A 22,582-nucleotide genomic window follows, 5' to 3' on the forward strand; every position below is an offset into this window, starting at 1 on the left:
TATTGTAAATAAATATTGGTGTGGTGACGGAACTCCTGCCTCCTGTGGATTACTACAATAAGATTGAACAAAACTTTTATTTATTCATTGGATTTGGGAGTTGCTGGCTGGGACAGCATTTCTTACCATCCCAATTTGCCTTTAAATTTAGTGACCTGCAAGGTCATTTTGGAATCAACCAAATTGATGTGGGCCTGTGACACATAGGCCATACCAGGTAAGGATAGCATATTTCCTTTCTTAAAGGATATTAGGGAACCAGATAAGCTTTTACAAACAATCGTTTCATGGTCATCATTGAACATACAGTGCAGAAGGAGGCCATTCGCCCCATCGAGTCTGCACCAACCCACTTAAGCCCTCACTTCCACCCTATCCCCGTAACCCAATAACCCCTCCTAACCTTTTTTTGGTCACTAAGGGCAATTTATCATGGACAATCCACCTAACCTGCACATCTTTGGACTGTGGGAGGAAACTGGAGCACCCAGAGGAAACCCATACAGACACGGGGAGAATGTGCAGACTCCGCACAGACAGTGACCCAGTGGGGAATCGAACCTGGGACTCTGAAGCCACAGTGCTATCCACTTGTGCTACTGTGCTGCCCTAGATCATTAGACTGTTAATTCCACATCTTTATTGAGTTCAAATTTCATCTGCTGTGGTGGGATTCAAAGTCCAGTGCTTGGGCTCCCCAGAGCATTGCCCTGGATTACTCGGCCAGTAAAAATATAACTGCGCCACCACAACCCCACTGGCAGGAGTGAGATTGTGAGATTTGTTTCCGGAAATTATTTATTTGGGGATTGAAGCACTTATCACTAATGCACTAACACCACCTTAAAAACAGAACAAAAACTGGTGCATAACGGTAACATATGATAACTTGGCTTGCCAATAACATTTTTATTGATATAGGCTACAAAAGAATTGTTAGACAATGCAATGATAATCTTGAAAGTCAAATTCTTTTGATTTTGTTTTACAGGGTGCTTTGAATGTTGCATCAAGTGTCTGGGAGGTATTCCCTATGCATCGCTGATTGCCACCATCCTGCTGTATGCTGGTGTGGCACTGTTCTGTGGCTGTGGGCATGAAGCTCTCTCTGGGACAGTCACCATCCTGCAGAATAACTTTGAGGTGGTAAGAGGTGCTGGAGACACCATAGATGTTTTCACTATGTAAGTATTTCGACAGATCACCCATTCTAGTTCACGGGCCTTGGTGTGGGCTAGAATCTCAGAAGTATCTGCGGTGCCCCAATTGGTGCCTCTTCGTCACAAGGGATGTGGGTTCAAATTAATTTCCAGAGACATGAGCACATTTTTCTCGCTGACTCTACATTGCAGAACAGCAAGAGTGCTGCACTGTTGGATATGTCAAAAAAGGCTCTGTCTGCCCTTCAAGTGGACACAAATGATCCAGTGGCATTATTTCAAAGAAGAGCAAGATGTTCTACCTATGTTCCTGGTAGCTATTGCTCAACAAACATCACAAGGGCAAATGATCTGGTCATTCCAACAGTGCAAGTGCATAATTTATTGTAAAAAGCTTTGGGATGAAAGTAGCCAAGAAAGGAGCTATTAAAATGCACATCTCTATATTTCTCTTCTGCTGAAAAAATACACTTGTTTGTCCGAGCTTTCCATCTTCCATTCATCAGGACAACTTGCAAGAATATCAACTGTAGTGGGAAGAGCAATTTATATGTATGAGAAGACAGTGCTTATTAGTTGGCAAGTGGACTCTGGTTGGTACAGGTGTTGCCATGGAGAAAGCCACAGTTGATGGTGACTGACAGTTAACTTCCAAGCATTGTTGGAAAAATTAATGCAGGCAGCTTGACTCTGAACGGTCAAAGCTTTACTCTTGCATGTCTTGATGGGCTCCACCTTGTGCTCAAATTCACCTTTGAAATGGAGAAGTCAAATGAAATCCCTTTCCCTGACATAGTAGTTGAGAAATCTGTTGAGGGTTCTCTACCATAGTCCAATGCAGGCCTATGTTCAGTGGTCAGTGCACACTGTAGGATTGACCATATCAGCAACCTTGTAAGGAGGGTCAGAGGCATTTGCTCATCATGCCAGCTTGATGCTGAAGTTGGGCAAATCAAAGACGTCCTGTAGGATATTGGCTTCCCTGATCAGATCATTTACGCTGTATATCACACAAACTAATGAACAGGCTTGAAGTGGTCACCTTTGGCCCTGAAACGTGTCCTGCCTACCTCAGATTACGTGGAAGGCATCTTCAAGGTCTGAGTAACAGCTAGCTATTTCATGCTGCTATTATGCAACAGCATCACAAGTGGTATTCTCCACTAACAATATTCTGCCTTCAAGCCAAGAAGATGTTCTGCCCATCACACAGATGAGTAATGCAGTTTATGAGTTTCAGTGCCAGTATGGTGCTAGGTACGTAGGTCATATGTCCCAAAGACTGGCGGATTGTATCAAACAGCATGTCCCTTCCAGTGTCTGCATTGAGCAAGGTACAGATTGTAACCAACAGCCCATGCTTGCAAAGCTCAAACACAGTGTCCAAAGTTAGATTTAATTAAATGACTGGTCAACATTTGCTAAATAATCCTCAGCGTGCTACAAATTACGCTATCAACGAATTTAAGATTGCCAGTTGGTCCCGTGCTGTGGTGCATTTGCGTGTACTGGAAGCAATAAATATTAATACACAGAGTCCTGTATTTTGTGGACAGAAAGAATATGTACACACATTGCTCTTGTTTCAGCTAAACAGAATAAGTGACAGCCATCTGCTGGCTCTATCCATCAGGACAATGCATTGACCAATGATAGCCAAGCTGCCTGGTTTAAATTTCAAGCAATGCTTGGCAGTTAAATGTTAGTCATCACCAACTGGTGCATTCTCCATGGCGATACTTCTGCTAATCCGATCTAAGTTTCCAAGCAATCAGCACTCTCTGCTCATAGAGTTTACATTGCTTTTTCCTTTACATTCATCATTCTTGCAAATCGCCCTTACAAATTGACCACCACAGATGTGATGGGCCGAAGGGCCTTTTCTGTGCTGTAGACCTCTCCAACTCCTGATGAATGCAAGATGAATAGCTTCAACAAAATAAGTCTCTTTTTCAGTAATACCCAAGTTCTGTATAACCGAACAAGCATTTCTCATCTGTTAACATTTTGATCCCAAACAGTTTCTCGAAACATTGACTCAATCTTCCAAGCAGCAGCAATTACAGTCAGATTTCTGCAGGGTTCATGAATTCACACCGCTGCATATATTTCTACCAGGGTCTCCCGGAGGCTCGAAATGTCGGAGCTGAGTAGAGTTGAGGGAAGACAGAACTTGTCACGTTTTTATGGCATTGGCTGCTGTGGGAAATTTAAATGTCCAGACTTTGAATATTAGTGAATGGATGCGTGAAGGGTTGAGTGGATGAATGGGTTGGTCCCGGAGGTGAGTAAAAGGATAAGTAGGTTGTGGTGATATGCATCACTGTAAATACACAAGGGGTTAATGTAGATACACCACAACTAAATAAACACTAGAGGGAGCACCAGAAACATCATGACATGCAGACATACAGCTAATGAACACATAGAATAAGACATGGCCAATGGGTAATCAAGAACCCAGAGGTGACACTATCATGAGGGGGAAACCCAAATAAAAGGACAGGGCACAAACGCTCTTTCTCTTTCCACAGGCGACACACAGAGAGAAGGACAGGGGTAGATCAGAAGCATCACACCCACCGCATGGCTTAGAGCAGACTGGTTAGTTAGACTGAGTTACTATAGCAAGATTATCAAGAGAGTCTAACTCAAGTAGGAGAATTGTTAACTGTTCAATAAATGTGTTAAACCTATCTCCAAGTCTGATCCTTCCTTTCTCGGAGCATATATCAAGGAAGCAGCTTATGCTACATGAAGAAGCATAACACAACATGGGTAAGGGATAGATGTATGAGATGTGTAAGAGTTAGGTGGGTGATGTGGGTAAGTGGTTCGGGGTAGGTGGGTGAGTTAGTAGAGTTTAGGTGGGCGAGGTGTGTAAGTGGGTAGGGGATAGGTGGGTGAGGAACATAGATAGGTAGTATGTCAGTGGATGAGGTGGATAAGAGGGTAGGTGGGCACGTGATCAGGGGTTGAGAGGACAGGGGAGTAAGTGGGTTAAGTGGGTAGGGGGTATGTGGGTAGTCAGTTCAAGGGTGGTAATTGTGCATAAAAACAGAAGATGCTGGCTAAATTCAGCAGGTCTGGCAGCATCTGTGGAGAGAGAAACAGAGTTAACGTTGTGAGTCCATATCACTCTTCAAGTAGGGTAGACTTGTGGATTGAATAGCTGGAGAGGGGTGGAGATGTTGGAGAAGAATAAAAGATCAGAGACAGGTGGGAGGGAAGGAGAGATTTGGCAAGATTTCCATGGACAGAAGACAAAGAAAGTGTTAATGGTGGTGTAAAAGACTAAAGGAGATGCTGATAGTGGCATGAAGGTAAGATGGCAGATTGCATCAATAGCAGAACAAAGGTCAGTGGTCGGATGACCTTTTTTCTTGCTTGTCTCTACGGAATATCCCCCCTCCCCCAATGGTCTGTTTGTGACTTGTCCTTTCATTTTCCTTTCACTGAGCATTGAACTTTGTTCTCCTATTAGCCCATCATATTTTGGAGTTTAGATGGTGGTCAGGTGGGTTGGGAGGGGTCGAATGGTCGAGTCAGGAGAAGTAGTCAGGTGGAGAGGGGTGGTCAGGTCGGTAGGTGGGGGTAGTCAGATCGGGTGGTAGGTGAATGGTCAGGGACCGTGAGGTCGGGGGGGATTTTTTCAGATTGGTGGGATGGTCGGGCAGTGAGACGTATATTCAGGTTGCATTGGGGGGTGGTTGGGCCTAATTGGGGAATAGTTGGGTTGGGGGGTAGTCAGAGCAGGGAGGGTAATTGGGAGAATGGGTGGTTGGGTGGTCAGAGAGGGTATTTGCGTTGGGAGGGTAGTAGGATTTTCGAAGGGCAGCTAATAGCTGGATTGCATCGGTGGTATTTAGCTAGTCAGTAAGGTAGTCAGGTGGTTGGGAGTAGTCGGATGATTGGAGAGTAGTCGGGTGGTGAGGCGAAGTCAGACAGCTTGGGAGGGGAGATAATTGGGTTGCTAAGAAGTGACTAGGGGGTTAATTATGTATTTACCAGGTGTTAGAAGTTTTACTCTGTCTAGCATTTCCTGGTTAACTGTTCAGATATGTACTGCAAATTTGTCTGAAGTCACTGACTTTAACTCAGAGTCAAAGACATTTGTACAGGATCCAGTGAGCAGAAGAATTGCCCATCAGAAGTTGAAACGACCCAAGCAGTACCCATGTAGCATCAGGACTTCCACAGGGTGATGAGCCGGAGGACGGAGGTTTTAGCCCATGGTCTTAAGAGTAGGACTTAGTTAGCAGAGGACTCAGAATTAGGGACAATAGGTCCCAGGCTTGATTTACAGATTCAGGTGATTGCTGTTGTAGAGCAGTTTGATCATACTGAATGCGCACAGCCCTTGAGATGGCAAATCAGTCAAAGTCTGCTTTGTATTAATGGTATCTGCAGAGCTTCTGGCTGAAGAATCATCAAGGCATGAAAGCTTCACATGCATGACTGTATCGTACACATAAAAACCCCATGAATGCACCTTCAATCTGCTGCAATCTAAGGAATGCATGCCAAGGGTGGGATTTTTCAGCACGCCTGCCACTGGGAACGTCCGGTCCTGCCCCAAGTCTTTTGGCTGAGTCGCTGAATCTCCCGCGGTGGGTCCGATAATGACGGGGCTGGAAACTCCCAGCCCTAGTGTATGCAACTTGTCCTCTTAACTAAATACTTTTGACACAGGCATCATTCTAGTGGGCCTGTGTTACATCCTCTCCCAGGCCAATATAGTCTACCTGAGATGCGTTGCCCAGAACTGAACACTGTGTTCCAGTTGGGGCTAAACCAGAGCTTAATGTAACTGAAACGTTAATCTTATCTGTGTACATCAGGGGCGGGATTCTCCGACCCCCCGATGGGTTGGAGAATCGCCGGGAGGCGGCGTCAATCCTGCCCCCGCCATATCCCGAATTCCCCGCCACCCGAGATTCGGCGGGGGCGGGAATCGCGTCGCTCCGGTGGCGCCCCCCCCCCCCCCCCCCCCCCGGCGATTCTCTGGCCCGCGGTGGGCCGAAGTCCCGCCGCTGTCAAGCCTCTCCCACTGGCGGGAATCAAAACACCTACCTGACCGGCGGGATTGGCGGCGCAGGCAGGCGCCAGGGTCCTGGGGGGGGGGGGGGGGGGGGCGCGGGGCGATCTGACCCCGGGGGGTGCCCCCACGGTGGCCTGGCCCACGATCGGGGCCCACCGATCGGTGGGCGGGCCTGTGCCGTGGGGGCACTCTGTTTCTTCCGCCTTTGCCATGGTCTTCACCCCTTCTCCTGCGCATGCGCTGGGATGACGTCAGCAGCCGCTGACGCTCTGGCGCATGCGCGGACTTCCGCCGGCCGGCGAAGTCCTTTCGGCCCCAGCTGGCGTGGCGCCAAAGGCCGTTCACACCAGCCGGCGGAACGCCAACCACTCCGGCGCAGGCCTAGCCCCTCAATGTGAGGGCTTGGCCCCTAAAGGTGCGGAGACTTCCGCATCTTTGGGGCGGCCCGACGCCAGTGGTTGACGCCACTCCATCACGCTGGGACCCTCCGCCCCGCCGGGTAGTGGAGAATCCCGGCCCATGTGTAGCATAATTGAAAACTCTATCTTTTATGTATCACCGCCTACTTTGTGAATGTTCTTGTCTTCACACAGTTAAATTGATTCAATGAGATAGCTCCTGGATGCTCTCTCCCCATCCATGGGAATTCAAGCTATCAATTGCCACCTATAAAATGAGTTGGCCAAAGCTGTATCAAAGCACTGGAGGAACACTATCGTCTGGACCATGACATTTTATGCTCACTGATTGTACATTCTAATGACTTGAACTTGCAATTCTCTGTCATGGTCTGTAGCTTTTTGAGTACACTTTGAACCAACTTAACGAAGGAGGTGACTGGGTTCCCAGTTACATTGATCGAAGTGCACTCTGTACCACTAGTTAAAGTCATTCCTTAAAATTGGGTTCAGCAGAAGATTAAGGGTTCAGAGCTCTATGCTGGAGCTCAAGCCTATCATTCAGGTTGGTACTCCAGTGCACGACTGAAGGAACCCAGCGGCACCAGAGGTGTTGTTCTCCAGGATGTAAACCAAGGCCCCTTTCTGCTGGTTCAAGTCATTTAAGGCATCATTTGAAGAAGAACCAATTGAAAATTTCAAAAAAGGAGTAATAGATTTCTGTTGAGCAAGAGTCTTGAGGGTCAATGGAGTCAAGTGACATATTAGCCATGGTAGATCTGGCTGGAGGGACTGAATTGACTCCTCCTGTTCTCTGTTGAAAGGTGCTAAAGTGAAAGGTGGTGTCATTCTAAGGCATTAAATATCATTTTGTTACATGGATACTTTAGCTTGAATTAAGCTAAGGTCAATTCTATTATTAAGCTCTTTTTTTTGAGGTTAAACAAATAGCAGTGATAGGTGCAACATGGGCGACACGGTAGCACAATGGTTAGCACTGTTGCTTCACAGCACCGGGGTCCCAGGTTTTATTCGCACTTGGGTCACTGTCTGTGTGGAGTCTATACGTTCTTCTGTGTCTGTGTGGGTTTCCTCCAGTTTCCTCCCACAAGTCCTGAAAGACATGCTGTTAGCTGAATTGGACATTCTGAATTCTCCCTCAGTGTACCTGAACAGGCATGGGAGTGTGGCGACCACAGGAGTTTCACAGTAACTTCATTGCAGTGTTAATGTAAGCCTACTTGTGACAACAATAAAATAAAAGATTAATAACCTCCTCTGTTCGACGGTTGTTTCTCCTCAGTTCCTTTCGGTGACATAGTTAGATGAGATGGTATTTCATTTTTTTTGGATGACTGAGATCACTTTGATGTGTTTCTTGAAAGGAACCAGTGTCTTCAATGGTTGTGGGCTTGAATGAGCTGGCTTATCAATGAGCTAAAAGCCACTCTGCAGTATATAGTCATTCATGATATGCACTCCTGGCATGGCCAGCATTTATTGCCCATCCCTTGTTACCCTTGAGAAGGCGACACCTTCGTAGACCACTACAGTCCATGTGGTAAATGTACACCCACAGAGATGCCGGAATTTTATGCTTTAGTGCTTCCCGTGATGGGAATCCATAGCAGAAAACTGTAGCTCACATGACTTTCCACTCATTATATGTGATGTAGCAATTGTTCTGCATGTGTGAGGGAAAGAGATCCAGAGAGGGTTGAGTGAGTCTTAAAGCTCAATTTAATTATTCATCGGTCTCCGGTGCTGATAATGCACTGTAATAGGGTAGTAGCGAGCCTTTCTAGCTCAGGTAATGTATTAGATGGATCTGAAGAAATATTCTGACAAGCATTGGTTTATGCCAATTAGATTCGGATAGAAAATGAAGACCGTGTGCACCCAATGAACGAACTTCCACAAATCTGTTTAAAACAAAAGATCCCAATTTGGTCTCGAGAAATAATGGGAAGTGATTCCCAATTGCATTTCAATTCCAATTCCCTGCCCACACCTAGTGCTACAATTCTGTCTGTTGACATAGGTAGTAATTCCCAGAACAGGTCGCTAGTTATAGCTTGAGGGGTGCCACTCCACATCAAGCATGGTTGACTGGGAGTCTCTGCCGCTCTTAACGCTACCCGCTGGTGTTTCGGAAGGATTTACAGCTCTACCTGTTTGGCCGGGTTATCAATGCACCTTCCTTGTCTGTCAACTCCTGGGGTGGGGCTTGAATCCAAAGATTCTGGCTCAGAGGCAGGGACATCTTCCACTGCACCATAAGACTTCCACCTCCACCCAATTGCACACAGCTTTAAACCCAGTTTTGCTTCTATCCCCCTGTAGAAATGTGAACTGTGAGATGTACAGAGTAACACTTCATTCTAAATTGAAGTAAATGTACCTTGGACTTCAACATTAGCTTCCTATCTTCTGTACTAATTAAAAAGAAATTCTGGCCTGGGTACAAATACTTCCAAAGGCTGAGAGATAAAGTAGGACCACACTTTTTGGATATTTTCACAATGTGTTCCTTTATTCTTTTTTTAAGGTAAAACAATTAAAGCAAGTATGAAAACAGCAGATGATAGAACATGTCACTGATGCAGGTGCACATGGGCATGTACTGCTCACCCAAGGCGATACTTGTGAATTAATGTTTCTAAATTTGACTCTGCAGGATTGATATCTTCAAGTATGTAATCTATGGTGTGGCCGCTGCCTTCTTTGTCTATGGCATTCTGCTGATGGTAGAAGGGTTTTTCACAACTGGTGCCATTAAGGATCTTTATGGAGACTTCAAGATCACCACCTGCGGCCGATGCGTTAGTGGCTGGGTATGTACTATCATTTTATTCCTTCTGCTTCAGTGTAGCTCTGAGTCGTGATCTATGTTGAACATGACTGAATGCTGGTAGAGTATAAATCACATTTTTTAATGATTCTTTCATGGGCTACCCCTGACAAGAGCAGCATTTGTTTCCTATTCCATAATTACCCTGGAACTGAGGCTTGCTCAACCACCTCAAGGGGCAGTTAAGAGTCAACCACATTGCTGTGGGTCTGGATTCACATGTTGGCCAGATCAGGTAAGGATGGAAAATTTCCTTCCCTAAAGGACATTAATAAACCAGATGTGTTTCTGGCAATTGATGATAGTTGTGTTGGTAAACATTGCTGCGATTAGCTTTCAGTTTCAGATATTATTAATTGAATTAAAATTCCACCAGTTGCCGTGGGGGGAATCAGGACCCATGTCCCCAGAACAATAGCCTGGGCCTTTGGAATATTAGTCCAGTGACACCATCACGATACCACAATCTGCCCTCTATTCATTTAAGAGTTTCAGTTAAGAATGATCAGAGTGGATGAATTGAATTTTACATCTGCCATCAGTATTAGTATGGGCATTGCTGGGAAGGTCAGTGTTTGTTGCCCATCCCTAATTGCCTTTGGGAAGGTGCTGGTGTGAACTGAACCACTTGAACCGCAAAGGTCTTTGTGATGAACCTCTTACAGGCCTGTCAAATAGCGAGTTCCAAAATTCTGACCCAGTGATCTGAATGAATGTTGATATACATCCTAGTCCAGTTCTACAGGACCACCTAGCTCCAGACCTCATCACAGCCTTTGCCCGAAGACTTAACTTCATACGATCAAGTGATTTCAAAGCAGCATTTGAGTGTAGCCCCAAGGAGCCCAGCAAAATTGAAGCCAATGAGAAGAAGGAGGAAAACTTTCCACTGGTTGGAGTCATACTTGGCACAAAGGAAGATGGTTGTGGTTGTTGGAGACCATTCATCTCAGCCCCAGGACATCTCTGTAGGAATTCCTCAGGATAGTGCCCTAGATGCAACCATTTTTAACTATCAACAATGATGTCTCCTCCATCATAAGGTCGGAAGTAGGGATGTTCGCAGTGCTCAGGTCAATTCCTAAGGTAATGAAGAAAGACCTAGACAATAGAATGGCTATTTAGCTGAACAAGCCATATATATATATCCATGGCTACATGAATAGGTTGAGGTTGGGAATTTTGAGATTAACTCACATGTCCCCAGAGCCTGTTCACCACCTACAAAACACAAGTCAGGAGGGTGAAGGAATACTCTCCGCTTATCTGCACAACATTCCAACAACAATCAAGAAGCTGAAAGTCATCCAGAATAAAGCAGCCCACTTGACTGGCATCCCATCTGTAGTGATCTGCATATCTGTATATACACAAGGGGTTAATGTAAATACTCTACAACTAAGTAATCACTAGAGGGCAGCACTAGAGATGTATAAATAGACAGACTGAAACCAGGATCAGTCTCTTCACAGGGACAGTAGCTAGTGACCACAAGCATACAAGAACAGCTCAGCACAGGTGAAGATAATCATAAGTATTTCTGAATCAATCATGTTCATGTAACATCTAGTTTAAGCATTGGAGAGAGAACAAACTCACAGTTAATTAGTCAACGTTATTCAATAAAGTACTTGTTCTAATTGGACGACTACGAGTGTTAATCAACATTGAGTTAAAGATCAACTTGGAAGAAGCAAGTGAGTAACATATGCTGCACAAAGCAATACAACATTACTATCGGAAATAGTAATATAATACCATCCACCATCTTAAATATTCACTGCCTGCTCCACAATGGCAGAAATCTGTACTGCAGCAACTTGCAAGTCTTCTTCAACAGAACTTCCAAACCCATGGGGTGGGATTCTCCAGCCCCGCGCCGGGTCGGAGAATCGCTGGGGGTGGCGCGATTCACGCGGCACCGCCCCATCATCGGTCCACTAATTCTCCAGTGACTGGAAAATCGGCGCCATTGGCGCAGGTCGCTCGACGCGGCTCCCCCCCGCCAATTCTTCGCACGCGATGGGCCGAGTGCCCACTGAGATAGGTTGAGTCCCGCTGGCGCCGTGATCGGGGCCTCCCGATCGGCGGGCGGGTCTATCCTGGTGGAGGCCTATGCTCCTCCGCGCCGGGCCCCTGTAGCTCTCCGCCATGTTGCGTCGGGGCCGGCATATAGAAGGCAACTTCGCATGCGCGAACTCGCGCCGGCAGTAGCGCGCATGTGCGGTCCCGCGGCGCCCATTCTAACGCCAGTATCAGCAGCTGGAGCAGCGTGAGGCTCTCCAGTGCCATGCTGGCCCCCTCTGTGGCGCAGGATCCCTGCTCCTCGGGGCCTGTTGATGCCGGCGTAAAACGCTCCGGCATTTACAACAACGTCAACACTGAGCCCCAGGATCAGAGAATCCCACCCATGAGATTTACTAACTAGAACCATTAAATCAAATAATTGTTACAGCACAGAAGGAGGCAATTGGCCCATCAGAGCTTGTAGCTGGATATAGATAGGCTGAATGAGTGGGCAAAAATCTGGGAGATGGAGTGTAACTTGGGGAAATATGAAATTGTTCACATTGGCTGAAAAATACAAATGCAGAGCATTACTTCAATGAAGAAAGACTGCAGAATTCCGAGGTGCAGATGAATTTAAGTGTTCTCATTCATGATACACAAAAGTTTAACATACTGGTACAGAAGGTCACCAAGAAGGATAATGGAATGCTATCCTTTATTACAAAACAGAAATGAACATAGAGTAAGGATGTTCTGTTTCACGTGTAGAGGGCATTGGTGAGACTGTATCTGAAATATTTGTGTGCAGTTTTGCTCTCCCTATTTAAGGGAGGATGTGAATGCATTGGAGACAGTTCAGTGGAGGTTGTTATCTGGAAGAGCGGGTTGTCTTCTTAGGAAAGATTGGACATATTGAGCTAGTTTGCACTGGAGTTTGAAGTGCACCTGGGCAGGCTGGCAGTATCACACTGGCACACCAGGATGCCTGGGTGGCATTGCCAAGATGCCCAGGTGCCAGCTTTCCCCTGCCGGGGTTGGGGGGTGGGGGTGAGGAGGAGCTGAGGCATGGTGGTGGCGCAGAAGGGGGGGGGGTGGGTTGAAAGATCGGGGCTGCCTTTAACAATGCCGCTCCAATCTGCAAGTAGAAATGACTTAAAGGGTGGCCTTGACAGCGAGTTCCTCGCCAAGGGCAAAACGAAATGGCCAAGTGTTGTTGAATAGCGGGGTCTTTTGAAACAGCTTGCTAAACGTGCCATTCAGCAGACTTTAACTTGATTCCGCTGAATGGTGGCCAATATTTCCTCTTGTGGGTGAGTCCAGGACTGTGCTATTTAAAGATTAGGGATCACCCTTTTAGGATAGAGATTTTTTTTTTAAATTTAGAGCACCCAATTATTCTTTTCCCAATTAAGGGGCAATTTAGCGTGGCCAATCCACCTGACCTGCGCATCTTTGGGTTGTGGGGTGAAACCCACGCAGACACGGGGAGAATGTGCAAACTCCACATGACAATGACCCAGGACCCAAACCTGGGTCCTCAGCGCCATAGGCAGCAATGCTAACCACTGTGACACCTGCCACCCGCTTTTGGGACAGAGATGAGGAGAATTATTTTTCTCTCAGAGGGTTGTGCAACCTCAGAACTCTCTGCCTCACCGGAGGAGGCAAAGTCACTGGATATTTTTAAGGGGGGGGGGGTAAATAGGTTTGCGCTTGGCAAGGGAATCAAAGGCTATCAGGGGTAGATGAGAGTGTGGAACTGGGAATACAAGGAGATCAGCCATAGTCTTATCGAATGTTGGAGCAGGTCCAAGGGGCCTAGTGGCCTACTCCTCCTCCTATTTCATATGTTTATGTCCGTTCTGGCCCTCTGCGAGTAGAACTCAGCTAGTTCCACTTCCCTGCCTTCTTCCCCATAACCCTGCAAATGTTTTCCTTTCAGGTGTTGATCCAATATTCTTTTGAAAGCCACAACTGAATTTGCCTCCAGCGCACTTTCAGGCAATGCATTCCACATCCTCACTATCCTTTGTGTTGTCCTGGGGTTTGAGGGCAGCACGGTAGCATTGTGGATAGCACAATCGCTTTACAGCTCCAGGGTCCCAGGTTCGATTCCGGCTTGGGTCACTGTCTGTGCGGAGTCTGCACATCCTCCCCGTGTGTGCGTGGGTTTCCTCCGGGTGCTCCGGTTTCCTCCCACAGTCCAAAGATGTGCAGGTTAGGTGGATTGGCCATGATAAATTGCCCTTAGTGTCCAAAATTGCCCTTAGTGTTGGATGGGGTGACTGGGTTACGGGGATAGGGTGGAGGTGTTAACCTTGGGTAGGGTGCTCTTTCCAAGAGCTGGTGCAGACTCGATGGGCCGAATGGCCTCCTTCTGCATTGTAAATTCTATGAATCTATGAATAGCCTTCATGTCATCTCTGACCTTTATATCAATCATCTTAAATCAGCATCCTCTAGTTCTCAATCCTTCTACCAATGGAAGTTTCTACCCATCTACTCTGCCTAGACCCCAAATGATTTGAACACCTACATACAAACATACGAATTAGGAGCAGGAGTAGGCCACTCGGCCTATCGAGCCCACTCCGCCAGTCAATAAGATCATGGTTGTTTTGATTGTAATATCAACTCCACAGTCTCGCCTCCCCTGATAACCTTTCACAATCCCCCTCCCTCCGCTTATCAAAAACCTACACAGCTCTTAAAAATATTCAAAGATCCTGCTTGCCCCGCCTTTTGAGGAAGAAAGTTCCAAAGACTCCCTAAGAGAAAAGAAAATTCTCCTCATCCCTGTCTGAAATGGGCGGCCCCTTACTTTAAAACATGATCCATAGCTCTAAATTTTCTCACATGGGCAAATATCCTGTTCACGTCCACCCTGGTCTTCAGGATCTTAAGTTACAATCAAGTCGCCTCTTACCCTTCTCAACTCCAGCAGATACAAGCCTAGCTTGTCCATCCTTTCCTCACAAGAAAACCTGTCCATTCCAGGTATTAGTCCAGGAAACCTGCTCTGATCCTCCTCTGATACATTGCATCTTTCCTTAAATAAGGAGGCCAATATTGTACACCACACTCCAGCTGTGGTCTCACCAGTTCCCTGTATGACAGAAGCATGGCCTTCCTACTGTAGAATTCAATTCCCCTTGAATAAACAATAGCATTTTATTAGATTTCCTAATTATTGCTGTAACTGCAAACCCACCTTTTCCTTGCTTCCTGTCCTTCCTAAATGCCATGTACCCTTCAATATGGGCAGCACGGTAGAATTGTGGATAGCACAATTGCTTCACAGCTCCAGGGTCCCAGGTTCGATTCCGGCTTGGGTCACTGTCTGTGCGGAGTCTGCACATCCTCCCCGTGTGCGCGTGGGTTTCCTCCGGGTACTCCGGTTTCCTCCCACAGTCCAAAGATGTGCAGGTTAGGTGGATTGGCCATGATAAATTGCCCTTAGTGTCCAAAATTGCCCTTAGTGTTGAGTGGGGTTACTGGGTTATGGGGATAGGGTGGAGGTGTGGGCTTGGGTAGGGTGCTCTTTCCAGGAGCCGGTGCAGACTCGATGGGTCGAATGTAAATTCTATGATCTATAATATTCAGGACCCAATCTATGTCATCCTGTTGCCATGTCTCTGTAATGGCTATTATTTATTTCTATAATAATTGTAAAGCAAATTACTGCAGGTGCTGGAATCGGACACAAAAAGAGAAAAGACTGAACAATCGCAGCAAGTCTGACAGCATCTGTGGAGAGAGATGGGAGCGAACATTTCAAGTGTGGATGACTCTTCGTCAAAGCTGGAGAGATCTGAAATATTATTTATTTCTACTTGCGCTATAAGTTCATCTATTTTGCTTTCAATGCTAAGTGCATTCAGATAACGAGCCTGTCGTTTTGTTAATTTATTCTTTTTGTAATATTTCGCCTAATCTGCTGATTTAATCTCTGTCCCTTTGTGTCATGGTCTGTTTGTCCTTTCCCATATTAATAATAATCTATTTTATTGTCACAAGTATGAAGTTACTGTGAAAAGCCCCTAGTCGCCACATTCCGGCGCCTGTTTGGGGAAGCTGGTACGGGAATTGAACCCCCGCTGCTGGCCTTGTTCTGGAATTATACTTAGAAATCTTTTCTGGATCTCCTCCATACTTTCCTATCCTTCCTAACATGCAGTGTTCAGAGTTGAACACAATCCGTCAGGTGAGGCAGGACCAGCGTTTCATACATGCTCATCATAATCTCCTTACCTAAGGACACTTTCCCCCTATTTATAAAAGCCCAGGTTGCTGAAAGCTTTATAAATTGCTTTCTCAATCTGCCCTGGCACCTTCACACCCCAGATCCCTTGCACCACATTTAGAATTGTCTCCTTTATTTTATGCGCGGTCGTTCCCCCTTCTTGTCTCACTTCACACTCAGCTTTAAATTTCATCTGCCATGTGCCCAGTCACTCCACCAGCCTGCTTATGTCCTCTGGCAGTCTATCACTATCCTCCCCACAATTCACAATACTGCAAAGGACAGCAGAAACTGGAGCACCACCTCCTGCCATGGGGGAAGGGGTGAACTCTGCAATGTTTCTGACTGAATGAACTAAAATAGGCAGGATCTCTTCTGCATCCCAGGCACATTCAATGATAAAGGGCTCGGATAAGTAATGGGGAGTCAGCAATGTGAACATCATATTTCCTCTATCCTTAGTCTGTGCTCCCATTAGTATAGTCTGACAGGAAGCTACCATTAAAATGTTGTTTGCGCAAAAACCTTGCCATGTCAATCCTCATACAGTTTGTGTCAGCCCAGCCCTGTCTTCTGTGAACAGAGACTGGAGCTGCTGTCCTGCCTCATAACAAATTAAACAAAGCAAACAAAAAAAACCCACAATCTCAGGAGACCACTAGCCGCAGTCTGGCAGCCTCTAAAGATTTTTGCCCCAAGGCATCGAAAGTAGACGAGCCTTGTTCACAATGTTGTAAGGATACGTGAAAGTCCAAAACAACAACTAATTGGTGACAGATTGTCCACTGGCAAAGGGAAAATTGTTGCCATGCTTCAGCGCTGGCGCCAGCGTATGGGGTTCAGGGGCGTCCTCCTGCGTTCTATCATTATATTATTCACACATCCATTCACTTTAAACACCACATTATTCCACTCCCACTTTGAAACAGATGCAGAATCGATCAGCTATTCTGGAGGCCCTGCAGCAGTTATTTTAAATCACTGGTTAATCAATACCTGCTTTAGATTGTGGTTAATGACATGAAACTGTGCAAGGACTCCTTCAACAAAAGCACCTTGCTGCTCATAAATGGTCACCAATAAGACAATGAAAGCCATAAATGTCGCAGAGGGTGTAACAATGCAAACCGATATTGGTGATATTTCAGTGCGGATGCTTGGTATTATACAGCAGTGTTTTGCTGGTTTGATACTTGATGTATCATGAATTCCTGCCCTTGGCACTGTATGGTCTGAAAACTAAAATCAAAATGTTCCTGTGTTACCATGAGGAGGGATTAAATGGCCCCTGCTTTTCCCTCTCCTCATGTGACTGCAATAGGTTTTTTGAGAGGGATTTGATTTGTAGCTGTACAGAGGAGGGATCTGATTGCGTGGAGCGCGTCTGGGAGGACTTCTTGCCATTGGGAGACTTGGAGTTTTCTAGACCGAAGGGTCAGCAGGACGGTCTTCCAGACCGTCGCGTTCTCCCTCTCCACCTGCCCGTTCCCCCTGGGGTTGTAGCTGGTAATCCTGCTCGAGGCAATGCCCTTGTCGAGCAGGTACTGACGCAGCTCGTCGCTCATAATGGACGAACCCCGGTCGCTGTGCACGTAGCTGGGGAAACCGAACAGGGTGAAGACACTATGCAGGGCCCTAATGACTGTGTGGGAGATCATATCAGGGCATGGAATGGCAAAAGGGAATCGGGAGAACTCGTTGATGATGTTGAGGAAATAAATGTTCTTGTTAGTGGAGGGGAGTGGCCCTTTGAAATCGATCGCAAGGCATTCAAAGGGCCTAGAAGCCTTGACCAGGTGGGCCCTGTCTGGTCTGTAGAAGTGCGGTTTGCATTCTGCACAGATCGGGCAGTCCCTGGTGACCGCTTTTACCTCCTCGTTGGAGAAAGGCAGGTTTCGGGCTCTGGTGTAGTGGGCGAGCCGGGTGACCCCTGGATGGCAGAGGTCAACGTGGATGGCTTTCTGACGGCTGATCTGCGCGCTGGCGCATGTCCCGCGGGACAGGGCATCCTAGGGCTCATTTAGCTTCCCCGGTCGATATTTAATATCATAACTATAGGTGGAGAGTTCGATCCTCCACCGAAGGATTTTATCATTTTTTATTTTGCCCCTTTGCGAGTTGTCAAACATAAAGGCAACCGATCGTTGGTCGGTGATGAGGGTGAACCTCCTACCTGCGAGGTAGTGCCTCCAGTGATGAACAGCCTCCACGATGGTTTGTGCTTCCTTCTCGACTGAGGAGTGTCGGAGTTCTGAAGCGGATAGGGTACAGGAGAAAAATGCAACAGGCCTCCCTGCCTGATTAAAAGTGGCTGCTAGAGCTACCTCTGAGGCATCGCTCTCAACCTGAAAGGGAGTGGATTCATCCACCGCCCGCATGGCTGCTTTGGCGATGTCCTCCTTGATGCAGCTAAAGGCCTGGCGTGCCTCAGCAGACAAGGGAAATTGTGTGGCCTTAAAGAGTGGGCGGGCTTTGTCCGCATATTGAGGGACTCACTGGGCGTAGTATGAAAAGAACCCCAAGCACCGTTTGAGGGCCTTGGGGCAATGAGGGAGGGGGAGTTCTAAGAGGGGGCACATGCGGTCCGGGTCTGGGCCCAGGACTCCGTTCTCCACGCCGTAGCCGAGGATGGCCAGTCTGTTTGTGCGGAAAACGCATTTCTCCTTGTTATAAATGAGATTTAATTTCTGTGCCGTTTGGAGAAAACGGTGGAGGTTGGCGTCGTGGTCCTGCTGGTCATAGCCGCAGATGGTAACATTGTTCAGATACGGAAACGTGGCCCGCAGCCTGTACTGGTCTACCATTCGGTCCATTGCTCGTTGGAACACCGAAACCCCGTTAGTGACGGCGAAAGGAATCCGGAGGAAATGGAAGAGGCGGCCAACGGCCTCGAATGCCGTGTAGTGGCGGTCCTCCGGGCGGATTGGGAGCTGGTGGTATGCAGACTTCAGATCCACCGTGGAAAATATCCGTTATTGGGCGATCTGATTAACCATGTCTGCAATTCTGGGGAGGGGATACGCGTCTAGGAGCGTAAAGCGATTTATGGTCTGGCTATAGTCGACGACCATGCAAAATCTTTCCCCGGTCTTGACGACCACCACCTGAGCTCTCCAGGGACTATTACTGGCCTCTATGATCCCCTCACTGAGCAGCCGTCGGACCTCGGATCGGATAAAGACCCTATCCTGTACGCTGTATCGCCTGCTGCGAGTAGCTACTGTCTTGCAATCTGGAGTGAGATTGGCGAAGAGAGGAGGGAGGGAGATGCGCAGCGTAGCTAGGCTGCAGATAGTGAGTGGGGGCAGGGGCCCGCCGAAGCTGAGGGTGAGGCTTTTGAGATTGCACTGGAAATCCAGGCCTTATAAGAGTGGCGCGCAGAGGTGGGGCAGGGCATAAAGTTTAAATTTAGAATAATTAGCGCCTCGAATTGTGAGCGTAGCGACGGTGCGTCCTTGGATTTGGACTGAAGTGAGGGCGATAGTTTGGCTCACCGGAAAAATAGAAAGCGAACAGCATCTTACCAGCTCTGGATGTATAAAGCTCTCGGCGCTCCCGGAGTCAAAGAGGCATGGCGTGCTATACACGTTGATCTGGACCTCCGCCATCGAACCTCGTAGGTGCTTGGGGCGGGATTGATCCAGGGTGACCGCGTTGAGTTGCGGGCCGCGTGGTGAGTGCCCGGGGAAGTCGTATTCTTCAGATGAGCTTTCTGAGCATGCCGATGCAGATGGGGCCCGTGGATCGCACGTGGTGAGCGGCGAGGAAGGTGGCGGCTCCCATGAGTCGCACGTGGCCAGCCGCATGGTGGGGGTTTCCCAAGATGGCGGCCCCCATGGATCGCACGTGGCGAGAGGGGGTGGAGTCGGGGCGTAGGCCGCAGCGTTTCGGGCCCCGCGGGCCCGCTGGTGTTGGGAGCGATTTGTTCTCTCTGCTGGGGAGTTAAAAACTGGGGCACTTTTCGCGAGGCACACTCTGGCATAGTGGCCTTTCTTCCCGCAGCTGCTGCAGGTCCCGGATCAGGCTGGGCAGTGCTGCCGCGGGTGTTGGCTTTGGCCACAGAAATGGCAGGCTGGGGCAGCTGAGTAGCTGGCTGGAGCAGCAGAGTAACTGGCTTTGGCAGCGCGGTAGCTGGGGGGCCGTGCGGCACAGGCTTGGGGGGGTTGTTGGTCGGGGGTCCACGATGAGGTCGCGGGGTCCGTGGGAAATGAGGTGAGGCTGCGGAAGGAGACTTCCATTGTGGTAGCAGCCTCCACAGTAGTGTCTAAGTCCTGGGCCCCCTTTTCTAGCAGTCTTTGGCGCACATAGTTAGATCTAAGGCCCGCTACGAAAACGTCCCACACAGCAAGCTCCCTATGTTCAGCCGCGGTAACGGCTTGATAATTACAGTCATTGGAAAGATTGTTCAGTTCCCGTACAAACTCAGCAAGCATTTCTGTAGGCCGCTGACGGCGAGGCGTAAACACTCGTTAGTGCAGAAACCTCGTTAATGGGCCTAACGTACATTTTGTCCAATATTGCCAGCGCTGCGGTGTAAGAACCGGCCGGATGTAGCTGTGTGGAGATTCTGTGGCTTACCCTCGCGTGCAGTAGGCTGAGTTTTTGTTCCTCCGTTGTTCCGGCGGTGCTGGCTTCTGCCAGGTAGGCTTTAAAACATCTCAGCCAGTGGGAAAAAATTTCCTTAGCCTCTGCATCCTGTGGGTCGAGTTCTAGGCGTCCGGGCTTGAGGGCTGATTCCATGATTTTCTTCGACTGTTTCCTAAGTATATTAAATTGTTGGAACCAACAATTCTACGGAGACGTGCTTGTAGGATTTGAATAGCGGTTTTAATATACTTACAACAGAGCCAGCCTGGTAACCGTTGAACTTTCGGTGAACTGGCCGGCTGACCCTGTGGCACTGATCTTTATACAGCAGCTCCCGGGGGAGGAGTCCTGGGCGGAGCCAAGGGAGAAGCCCAGTACAACTCTCGAGTATTCCCAGAGCTACTCCCCCTGGTGGTCAGGTAGTGCAACTGCATTTACAATATAGACACATATGTATACAGATTATAATCCCGTGTGAATCGCATTCACCACACACACGCACACATATGTACCCACACGAGCATGCACATATGTACATGCACACATACAAACACAAAATGCACACATGCAGAGTCCGATGCTTTTTCCCTGGGTGACAAAAATCAATTACGAGGGGACATGGGGTTAAGGTCAAGGGGCAGAGTTTAGAGGAGATGTGCGAGGCATGTTTTTTTACACAGAGGCTAGTGAGTGCCTGGAACGTGTTTCTAGGGGAGGTGGTGGAAGAAGGTACGATAGAGGCATCTTGACGAATACATGAATAGGATGGGAGTAGAGCCATACGGACCTCGGAAATGTAGAAGTAGAAGGTTTTAGTTTAGACAGGCATCATGATTGGTGCAGGCTTGAAGAGTCGAAGGGCCTGTTCCTGTGATGTACTGTTCTTTGTTCTTTGCACACACATTTAAAAAAAAAAGATGACTTCCCCTTTCCGTGATACCATTCACAGGATTCTAAGATGGACTGTGACCTGCTCTCAATTCATTGCCCAAAGTCACCATATGCAGCTTACCATTAGGAAAGTAGCCTGAGCAGCCCCTTGATAATATTTCAGTTATCTGTTCCTCCCTCAGCCACCTATCCAATGGCATGGTCAATATTAGGAGCTTGTCACGTAGGAATGAGAGCAGCAACTCAGGGCCATTCCAGCATTAGACTACAATTTGGCTCTTCCTGTCTTGTTCCATCTGATCCACCCGTCATAAGCAGTGTACAATCCATCACATGTCTTCCTCTCTTTAACTCTGAAGAAGAGTCACTCAGACTCGAAACACGAACCCTGCTTCTCCCTCCACAGATGCTGCCAGACCTGCCGAACCTTTCCAGCATTTTCAGATTTTATTTCAGATTGCCAACATCTGCAGTACTTTTGCTTTTATCTTCCTGTTTAAGGCCTGTTCCATCTGCAAGGGGATGCACTCAAATTGTTTCATCATAAACTCTCAGAAAGGCAATTTTTAAAAATGATCTCCCGGGATGTGGGTATCGCTGGCCATGCTGGCAATTTTGTTGTCCTTGAGGTGGAGGTGAGCCACCGTCTTGAACCACAGCAGTGCCGGTGGTGTTTGTGCACCCAGTGTGGTGTTCGGGAGGAGGTTCAAGGATTTTGATCCAGAGACGGTGAAGGAACAACGACATATTTCTGAGTCAGGTTGGTGTGTGGCTTGGAGGGGATCTTGCAGGTAGTGGTGTTCCAATGCAGTCCTTGTCCTTCTAAATGGAAGAGGTCGCTTGTTTGGAAGGTGCTTTCAAAGGAGTCTTTGTAAGTTGCTGCCATGCGCCTCGCAGATTGCACACACTGCTGCCACTGTGCGCAGTGGGGGAGACAGTCATGTTGGATGGGATACCAATCAAGCCAACTGCTTTATCCTGGATGATGCTTAAGTGTTGTTTGAGCTGCACTCATCCGGGCATATGGAGAATATTCCATCGCACTCCTGACTTGTGCTTTGTAGATGGCGGGCAGGCTTCGGGGAGTCAGAAGGTAAGTTACTTAACGCATTCCCAGCCTCTAACCTGCTGATGACAGTAGCCCAGGAAATAGGGTAGAGAATGTTGGATAGACTGCAACTGCACAAAATTGTGACAGATGGAGTTCAATATGAGGAAGTGCGAGCTGCTTTGAATCAAAGAAAGATAGATCAGGGTATTTTCTAAATTGTGAGAAGTTGGAATCAATAGAAGAATAAAGAGAATGGGACCGTGGGACGGTGGTGAATACGGAAACCACTAAGAGTTCATGGTCAGTTACAAAAAAATAAATTAAAATGCCCACATTCCATATGTTGGCCG

At 47.6% G+C, this 22,582-nt stretch overlaps 1 protein-coding gene across 1 annotated transcript in view; it reads left to right on the forward strand.

Moving 5' to 3' along the window:
* The window catches only part of LOC119970709 (proteolipid protein DM beta), a 268,190-nt gene that overhangs the window by 195,262 nt on the left and 50,346 nt on the right, over positions 1-22,582 (forward strand). Inside the window, exons 2-3 of the mRNA XM_038805768.1 lie at positions 992-1,184; positions 9,277-9,433. Of these exons, the coding sequence (XP_038661696.1) occupies positions 992-1,184; positions 9,277-9,433 (350 nt within the window). The remainder of the gene's footprint in view (positions 1-991; positions 1,185-9,276; positions 9,434-22,582) is intronic.

Source organism: Scyliorhinus canicula, chromosome 8, assembly GCF_902713615.1.
Source record: "Scyliorhinus canicula chromosome 8, sScyCan1.1, whole genome shotgun sequence".
Lineage (NCBI taxonomy): Eukaryota > Metazoa > Chordata > Chondrichthyes > Carcharhiniformes > Scyliorhinidae > Scyliorhinus > Scyliorhinus canicula.